Genomic DNA, 9,435 nt, shown 5'->3' on the forward strand with positions numbered 1-9,435 from the left:
CTTTCATTGATAAATCTAAGGAGTTCCAAGCACTCCAAATCACTTGCAAGGTTCAAGGAATCCTGGTCTCTCATTGAAGCAGCTACAAGAAGATTTGAGGGAGCTGTGCAACCTGGAAACCGTCTGCTCCAAAATCAAAATGTTGAGAAAAAACTGCCGGTGGGAACCAGCCCTGAACAAGTCATTAATTCAAAAGCAAAAAATAGTTTCACTATAGATAATTAAGAAGCTTTATTCTTCCAGATTGATACAATGACTTAATGAAACAAATTTACAAGACTTGTGAAAATTTCATCAAGTCTCATGGAAACTTGATCAAGAGTTCATCAATTTACACTCTCTAGTGCCAACTGCCATGCAAACATAACTACAGGAAATTTTTATTGCAGCACCCTGCGACAGTTGTAGTTAGTGCGCAACAAAAATTCACTCCCTGCAGGGTCAGTGGAGGTGCATTTGAATCAGCATCAACTATTACGAGTGTAAAAGGTACCATGTCACGAGCAGCAAGAATGAGTAGTGTAAATGCATACTACAGAAAAGCCAAGTTGTTCAACAAAATCAAGTTTTTTTGTTACACACTGTACAGGCATTTGAAGGGATTTCTAAATGATGTACGATCTATTAAATGCACTGGCTTCATCATTACCTTCATCAATGCACATGATTACCCAACTATCATACAATATTGCAACAAAATATACGCACATGCACATAGTGACATGTTGATAGTTCTTCCTATTTGAAATTAGAAGAATCTTGAGTAGCCGACTCCCCCGACGAACAAATCGACAGAACCGCCCCCACGGCCAAGCAGATAAAAGCATCACGGCACAGGTCTACCTCAAGGAGGAATCTAGGAGTGCCTAACTCGAGTTCATAGGCGCGCGAAGAGGTTAAAAACTATGGACTTCATCGTAACATCTTTCTCGGAGAATGAAATGTCTTCATTTTGGCAATTTAGTCTATGCTTTATATCGAAATCACGCAAATGAAGAGGCCACTTATGATTACGCCCTAATATAGGGGTTGGAAAAGTCACACATGAAAATCAACTTTGAATGAAATAGTAAGCCATACAAGAAAGTCACACAAAATAATATTTTGAGATACTGTGTTTAATCATACATGTAACCAAGACAATATCATATTACACCAAGGGGTGCATAAAAAAATCAAATTCTCTTCTGAAATTGTATAAAGATTACAGAAGCCTTACTTTTTCAGTGAGAATAAATCACTTTGTATAAGTACGCAGTGCTCTCCATGGAATTTTCTAGGGGAGTGGTAGAATTGAATACATAGATTGGAGTTATAAGAGAGTTGGAAAAGAGGTTCTAGGCGGATGCAGCAACCCAATGGACAACCACTACAAAATTGAATTTAAGGGGAAAATGCAAAAAATCGAGAGGGGTGCCCCTCCCTTTTTTCTGATGGGTGTGGAGAACACTGGACTATATTTTCTTATATTGTGTTTATGACTGGTGCCTAATATTTTACTTCTAGCACATACATGCAGTACAGTAAATACACAGACGTGATGCAACCACCCTACACCTAAACTGCACAGTTGCGCAATAACAATGTCTCAATAGGCTGGGTTAAAATTGAATTCATGTTGTCACTTCTCATGATTCACTTGTCACTTGCCACAAGCCTGTCAGTAACATGTCATAACACGACAAGAGGCTGATAAGTTACATCATGAATCGATGTAGCCACTCTCTGGAAAAGACTTCTTCATGACAAGAAACAACAAAAAGCACATGACATTTTTCTGTTAGCCTTCAAGTATGGGCCTTTTGCATCCAGAGTCCTAGCGCAGGGCGTCTGTCCGTCATGCTATGTACATATGACTACTACAACACATATCCTGATTACAACCAATCAAAGTATGTACACAAAATTTGCATTTACAATTCGACAACTTCAGAATATGATTTTTTAAAATCAAATGGATACTTGCGAGTCTGACGAATGTTACGATTATACCATTATACACTTGCAAAATTCTACATATCAGTTCATTTTATCTCAAATTTGCTAAAACAGCATGCATCCTATGAAACAGGGTTGAGCTGTTGCCCTAAGACGTCAGAATCGACTTTAAGGCGGTCGTCGCTACTGTGCCCTGGTCTGGGCAAGGACCCTGTACAATTAAGCCAATCACATAGGTGACAAATTACCCTTGACAAGCGTAAAATCCTCGGAGTATTGCTTGATGTGAAATTAAAATAGTTCCTACAAAACACTCAACGACGGTTAAAATGTTCACATACACAAGCACCTTCCCTGGCAAATTTGAGATAAAGTAACTCTAAACGGCACTGGCTATGACAATGCTTTGATTTAAATACATTCATTTCAAGATTGAACGACAGTATTTGAAAATTTATCTACTGCCCATTTAGGTGCACTAGTTCCATCAACAAGAGCTTGTCGGTTATAGCTTTTACAGTGAGTAGGACAGAGAAGACATGTACTCCTAGCATCTAAACACTTACTGGGTAAACTAACGCTGTTGGTCTAAAACTGCATCATCCAGAGAAGAAACCATAGTGGGAGAAAAAAGTTATAAGAGTTTAGGAAACAAATGACTAGTCATACTTTTACTAAAACTACCCATTTCACATCTACGAACATGCGGCCATCTTGGTCACATACTCATAAGATGATATGGGACATTTCTCTTCAGTTGCCATGTACATAATCACCTAGAACACAACACGCGGTATTTTGTGTCAAATTTAAAGGGACCACACAGGATAACACATCACACAGCTATACTTGTCAGCTGCTCTTCAGGAATTCTGAAACTTACTTTTAATTTATAAACCTTAATTTTGCAGTTGGATGACATGATGAAAAAAGACATTAAAAGAAGCGATTTAAGATATCATGTTTCCAAAATAATATTATGAACACGAGACAATATCGAGTGGTAGATCCTAGCATATACAACAATCCAACTATCGATGCACTACCTTTTAAACATGGGCCTCTACTATAAAAGCAGACTGTGCAAAGATTACTAGTCATTCACTCCTTCAGCAACAGGTAGAGAGGTTCACCTCGTGCATCAAGTAATGCATTTTCCCATTATGTATTAGAAGGCAACATGGATTGTTCAATACTTGGTAGGATCCACGGTAGGCCCAGATTTAAAGACGACCACAGAACCTACAGTGATGAACCACTAGCAATTCCACAGCTGTACAAATTGGGACACTTTGTACCAAGACATACAGTACAGCATCCATCAGTTAATCAAGTTGATCAGAATTTCTAAGATCATAATGGATATTTCGCCATTCCAATACAACAAGAAACAAATTAACCAAAGCACATTTCAGAAAAGCACGTATTAAGAAAAAATTTGTTGTATTGGCACAAATCTAATCAAATCTTATCAATATTTACTGTACTTTTATAATGGCCGACTAATTGAAAGAGTCCTACTTGCAAAAAGATGATCAGCTTTACCAGATGTTTTATATACTGGTCTTCTAGACAGACTCTGCCAAAACAACACAAGTTATAAAGCTTAGGGCTTGGCTGTTCATTGGGTACATACACACAAAGGGGGAGATGGGTGTAAATTTAAGTTTATTCCACATACCTGTGTGTATAGGGGTGGGTGGGGCAAGGGGTTGAAAGATAATGGAACCTTTTTTACTTGCCAAGAAGATGATATGTTCTATTGCATTTGTACCAAAAAAGTGTTCTATCAAACAGCATAACGACACCAACCATTGCATTGTCTACATACACAAGTATCAACCGACATTTTTTTACACACCTACGTAGGAGGGTGTGTGGGCTCTTGCATACAATAGGGGAGGGGTTAATAAAATTCTGACAATCGTGTGTACGTACTAAATGACTGGTCCCTTATGAACTTGACCAACGCAATGAAGTTATTCAAACTCATAGAGGAATGAGACACAGTTCAGTTTCCAAGTTTAGTAAAACAATATGAAGATCCAAAGAATGATAAACCCTCATCAGAGATGTTCAATGCGTTCAAAGTAAGCGCTATGTTTTCATTGAGAGTTTTTGGTAACACATTTTTCGAATCGTTACCAAATTTTTAACATTGTTACACGTCCGCCTCAATCCTGTAATAGTTAGTAACATTACCAACATGAACCTAGATGACAATGATGCTATTACTCTTGTTCTTCTCTCTGGTATTTGACCTGAGAATAGTCAAACTTTTTTCCCATAGCACGCTCGTAGATGGCATCGATGTCTTCGCATGTCGTCTCGAAGTGGCTAGTTGCATCATATGACTTGCTGATGAATATCTAACGAAAAAAATTGAAAACTACGTGAGATTTTATTACTATAAAGTGACTGTAAAACATTTGTGATGAAATGTTCAAACAAAAGTTTGCAATGCATTTACTGATAGTTAAGTTCCAAACGTGCACGACGTTTTTCTCAAAATGACAAAATCTCGATGGTGATGAAACTCATTAATTTCCAATTGTTCACCGATGAGACTTTCAGACTTACATTACTTTCCTTGCCATCGTCGACAGGCACATACATTGGCGATACGTGATAGACCTTATCCATGCAGGGGCCCAGTAAGTCAATCGCGGGTTTGAGCTCATCCTCCGGTGTGGCCGTCTCAACCGTTGTGCTACACGTGGCGATGAAGTACCCCTTAGCAGTGACATTGTGGGTGGCTGACACCATCGATATATAGATGTCTGTAAGTAAAATCACCAAGCTGAACATTAGAGACCAGACTTGTGCTCATACCATTGATATATAGATGTCGGAAAGTAAAATCACCAAGCTGAACATTAGAGACCAGACTTGTGCTCATACCATCGATATATAGATGTCGGAAAGTAAAATCACCAAGCTGAACATTAGAGACCAGACTTGTGCTCATACCATCGATATATAGATGTCGGAAAGTAAAATCACCAAGCTGAATTTTAGAGACCAGATTTGTACTGAAAATTGCCAAATTGTCACAGGTGTTTTGTTTCTGTAGACTAGGTTACTCACGAAATCCAGGAAAATAACACAGAATAATGACACTTGACAGTAATGAGTCTCAGTCTGGCAGGGGTCTATCTCCAGCTACTTTCTGCCTGGATAAGATAATCTGCACGCCGTGTCAAAATATCATGGCTATACTTTTCACTTAAGTATGCATCAAAAAGATATACAACACCGTAACACAATGCAACGCCACACGAGTCATCTTGGAGAACAGTATAAGAACAAACTGGATGAGATCAACTACGCTGCCCCACCAGCAACTTTCATCACACGTACCTGACTTTCGCCTTGGGATCACTTGATTCTGCGGAATGATAATCTGCACGCCGTTGGAATTATTTGTGTTTGGTATGTGGTGATCCAGAAAACAGTAAGCTCTTACGACCTGCAAAACAACAAGAATCATGACAATTATTCGCTTGGGATTTTTCTTTTTGAACACTGGAATCCTTCATGTCTGGTTTCAACATTGAGGAGTTATTAAAAGAACTAAAAGTATTACTCTGACCCATAAGATGTATGCAGACAAGAAATTCCTTTATCTCCTCTGGCCCATAATCGGAATATTAATTTGAAATGCCAAAGCTGTGGAACAGGAGGATGATAGTTATCCTTTTTTCAATATGTTGGACATGAGACTCATTTTCACTTACATCACCAATTTTCTTGCATCTGTCAAGAGCATACGACGGATCGCAGACGACCATTTTGGCCCTGGCGATCTGGCCCTGGGACTTGACGCCGACACATTTCCCATCCTCCATAACAAGCTCTTCGATTGGTTTATCCAACATGTAGGTCCCGCCGTACACAGCGGACAGCCTGGAAAGAACACAAGACGATACAACCACATCGCTACAAATTCTCGCACTTTAACACAGCCTTTGTTAAATTGAAGTCAAGCAAGTATCATCAGAGGCACATTACTAACCCCAAAAAGATTCTAGAGCACGGACTCGGTCTCACAGGGTAAGTTAGCTTGGCACATATTTCTGGCCTTAAACTATCGAGATTGCTTACCTTGCAAATGCCTGTGGTAGTTCGCCTAAACCGTACAATGGGTACAGGTAAGGCGATTTGCCGTACTGATCAAGAGACCTTTGGTACAGTTTGATGGCCAGGAAAGTTTTATAGTAAGGCTGCGTCAAATAACTGAAATAGAAAAGAGGGCCTGGTTGTTAAAACAAGATTTGTTGCTATGACTGACGTTTAAAAGTTGGTGTCAAGACTGAGGACTTAACTGAAGGATAGAACACCAAGTTAAGTTAATGACTTATCTTGTTTTGGGCCCTGCGGTTGGTCAAGAAGTGTGAGGGACATTTTCCGAACCGACTTTTGAGTTTGGCCAGAAGTGGAAAACAGTTGTGTGCAGCTCGTGTTTTAAGACATTTTCTGTTCAGATATCCAGTGGGGTATCCTGACAAAAACTACCATGATATGCTGCAGTGACATCCCTTAAGACCCCAAATTTAATGATGACATTGTTGTTAGCTGATCAGTCAAAACTACTTGACAGGAAGAACCAAACTCACCTATCCTCTCTGTACAAAGCCAAAGCATGTCCAACAAAGTCTTGAGTGTTTTTGTCCAAGTTAAAGTGCAAGAATATCTCTGCCATGGTCATCTTATGGGGGTCCATTCCCTTCCAGGTCTTCTTGTCATTTTCTTCAAACTGATCCACGTGCATGATGAAGCTTCGAAACTTCCTCTTCTCGAAGATACCCATCAAGCCTGCAAGTGACATGGTGATATTTAGTAAAGTCCTTTTTAAAGAGAAAGTCGATAAAACTGGTCCACATGGCATGGGGAGTTCGTTAACACCCTTAATTTTCAAAAGCCTAATATTTCCATGAGTTTCGTGCAAGAGGGGTCAGAACAGAACTGAGATAATGATGTAATCATGGCAAACCCATCCAATCGCAGAATTCAAAGGTAGTGAAATCTGAAAAGTATTTTTTGGTAAATTCAGGGCTAAAAATAAAGGGGTTTATAGTATTCAATTCCTGAATTCCTGCTTTCAACACCCAGCGCACTCTATGACCTTTCCAGAACCCATAGATTTTCCTCCAATCTGTAGGATTTAAGAGCGGAGAATTTCTCACAAGCTTTGAGAAAAGATAGTCTTACTTGATTTAAGAGCCTCTTCAGCATTCGAGGGCACCTTGTGCAACTTTCCTGCACCAGTTTTCTCATTGGCCAATTTTTGAACGTAGCTTCCGTCGGCCAACTGGAAGTCCAGGTACTTGTCGGTGGTCGTATGGATTAGTAAGTGAGTGAGTTTACCTGAAGAAGTGTGCAACAAAACAATAGAGTGGTTCAGATCCGCGAAGCTGACATTATACGTAAAGACACGCATTTTCATTGCATTTCGAACAGCAGTCAATGCGATATCTGTTGTAAAACGCTACCTTGATCTTGCTTTTAGATTAAAATTCGAAAATCTCATCATGAAGGAATATCATTATGAAGGCGAGTGGAAAATAAGGTGTATATTTTATTTGGAAAAAGTGATAATCAGCAAGTCTGTTCTACTATCTGAATAGGATTTCATTTCATCTATGTTCTGTAAAATATGGGCATTTAGGGCTGAACTGAATATCTGAGCTACAAAATTTCAGTGGGTTCAATATTCTGAACTTTCTCAGTAAAAGAGAATATTTGCCGCAAGAAGTTGTAACAGTGCTTCCAATACCCTCAAGTTCAAAACCTAACAAGAACTTAAGTCTAAAGCTAGTAAAAACAGCAAACTACTGACACAGGAGATATAGGGGGCAACACATTATTTTTAAGAAAAAGATCTTACCCTTGGCCATAATGAGCTTAGGAACAGTGTCTATGTTCCAATCACGTGGCTTTCCATATTTTTTACAAAGTGCAGTGATTTCTTCAGCCGTCTTTTTTGGAGTGAACTTCTTCCAAAACTGAAACATAGTGCATTGAAAACGAAATTACATGATTAGGGCTTCTGTTAAGAAATGAAAATCAAAAGCATCATCGATTAATTTTTTGAATCTATTCTCAAAATTGGGGTAGCAGGCAGACACTTCCTATCTTTTTTTTTCATAGATGGTCTTACTCATAGACACCAGAGTAAGTCCACTGCAGGTTTCATTCTCCATGATGGAGGATTGACTCCTTTAACACATGCAAGAATGAAAACCCCTGATCATGATTTATATCTGCATGTCATCAGGAATTGTACCGCCATGTATCCAACAAAAGTGCTCCAGATCAATGGTATGGGTGGCCAACTTTTCTGAATAGCAGGTTTAGATCAGTGACTTATCACAGATCCTTCCTTATAGTTATACGGCTTGAAATGTAAACAAAATTCGTCCTCATTCTGTAGAGTTTTATCCCTATACATATATATAAAGGATCTGCGATATGTTGCTGTTGTGAAGAGTTCTCAACTTATGTGTTAAAGTGGAACCTCTCTTAGCGGGCACCTCTCTATTAAGGACACCCTCAATATTAAGGACACTATTATTAAGGACACAAGTTTTGGTCCAATTTTTTTGATTCCCTGCAATCTGACCTCTCTAATCAGGACATCTCTCTATTAGTATTAAGGACAGCAATTGTTGGTCCCATGGGTGTCCCTTATAGAGAGGTTCAACTTTAAGGTCACTTACCTCATCAATCGGCGTCAAGGAGGCACTTTCTCCACCATAGTATTTGTTTCTGTCCATGTGGAGTACCACCTTCTTATCTATGGAGAAGATTCCACTAAGAACACATTCCTGAAAAGAGAATACAGGTATTGTGCAGTGGGGAGTAAGAACGATTTGGTCAGTTTGGATACATTGATTCTGCATGTCATTCAGTTTAGGGAACTGTCATCGGTTAGAACCGAATATGAAAAATTCTTCTTCTTCTTGACAAAATTTCTTTGCGATGACCAGCTTTAAATTAATGGAAAGAGGTTGGCCAAGCGAGGGCTTCTAGTCTTCTAGTGTTCCGAGTGGGTTTGGCTTTGGTTCTGGTTTGTCCTTGTCGAAATCATCCATTCGAGGAACTACGTCCCCAGTAGACCCACTAACAGTCTAAAGTTAGATTGATAAAATGCCGGTGACAAGATATCTGTACACACGACACAACCATTCTGACCATGGCTGTCGTGACATGGCAGCTATCCAAACCAGGAAATGATGCACCGGTTGAAAAATAATGGTGGGTGGGCACTTTTCAGTCAAAATTTTGGACGCACCTTCAGACCAGTTCCAAGCACAATCACGTCATAGTCTTCATCCATTGTTGGATTTTGATGTTAGCCAACGTTCTAAAGATACTAAGAAGTTTGTTTTTAAGTGATTTTGCGGGGCAAAAAAGGATTTATTAGACCTTTATTGCACAAAAACTGATCACCAATTCGCTATCACAAGGAACTTCCGGTACAGTGCGCGAAATTGT

At 39.3% G+C, this 9,435-nt stretch overlaps 1 protein-coding gene across 1 annotated transcript; it reads right to left on the reverse strand.

Annotated features, from left to right (window-relative positions):
• Positions 1–206: 206 nt before the first annotated feature.
• LOC135500123 (rab GDP dissociation inhibitor beta-like) lies at positions 207–9,411 on the reverse strand. The gene is made up of 10 exons (XM_064791360.1): positions 9,233–9,411; positions 8,658–8,765; positions 7,826–7,943; positions 7,150–7,305; positions 6,555–6,753; positions 6,043–6,174; positions 5,676–5,844; positions 5,299–5,407; positions 4,519–4,718; positions 207–4,307 (listed from the first exon to the last, which is right to left on the reverse strand). The coding sequence occupies exons 1-10, from the start codon at positions 9,275–9,277 to the stop codon at positions 4,170–4,172; spliced, it is 1,374 nt and encodes a 457-aa protein (XP_064647430.1). The 5' UTR covers positions 9,278–9,411; the 3' UTR covers positions 207–4,169.
• Positions 9,412–9,435: the final 24 nt, after the last annotated feature.

The sequence above is a fragment of the Lineus longissimus genome, chromosome 16 (assembly GCF_910592395.1).
Source record: "Lineus longissimus chromosome 16, tnLinLong1.2, whole genome shotgun sequence".
Lineage (NCBI taxonomy): Eukaryota > Metazoa > Nemertea > Pilidiophora > Heteronemertea > Lineidae > Lineus > Lineus longissimus.

Excerpts from the sequence above, each read along its gene's own strand:
- LOC135500123 (XM_064791360.1), bottom strand. The coding sequence starts at position 9,277 with ATGGATGAAGACTATGACGTGATTGTGCTTGGAACTGGTCTGAAG. Across the intron at positions 6,754-7,149 it reads TGAAGAGGCTCTTAAATCAA|GCTTGATGGGTATCTTCGAG; the intron begins GTAAGACTATCT and ends TGTCACTTGCAG. Across the intron at positions 4,719-5,298 it reads GATCCCAAGGCGAAAGTCAG|ACATCTATATATCGATGGTG; the intron begins GTACGTGTGATG and ends TTTTACTTACAG.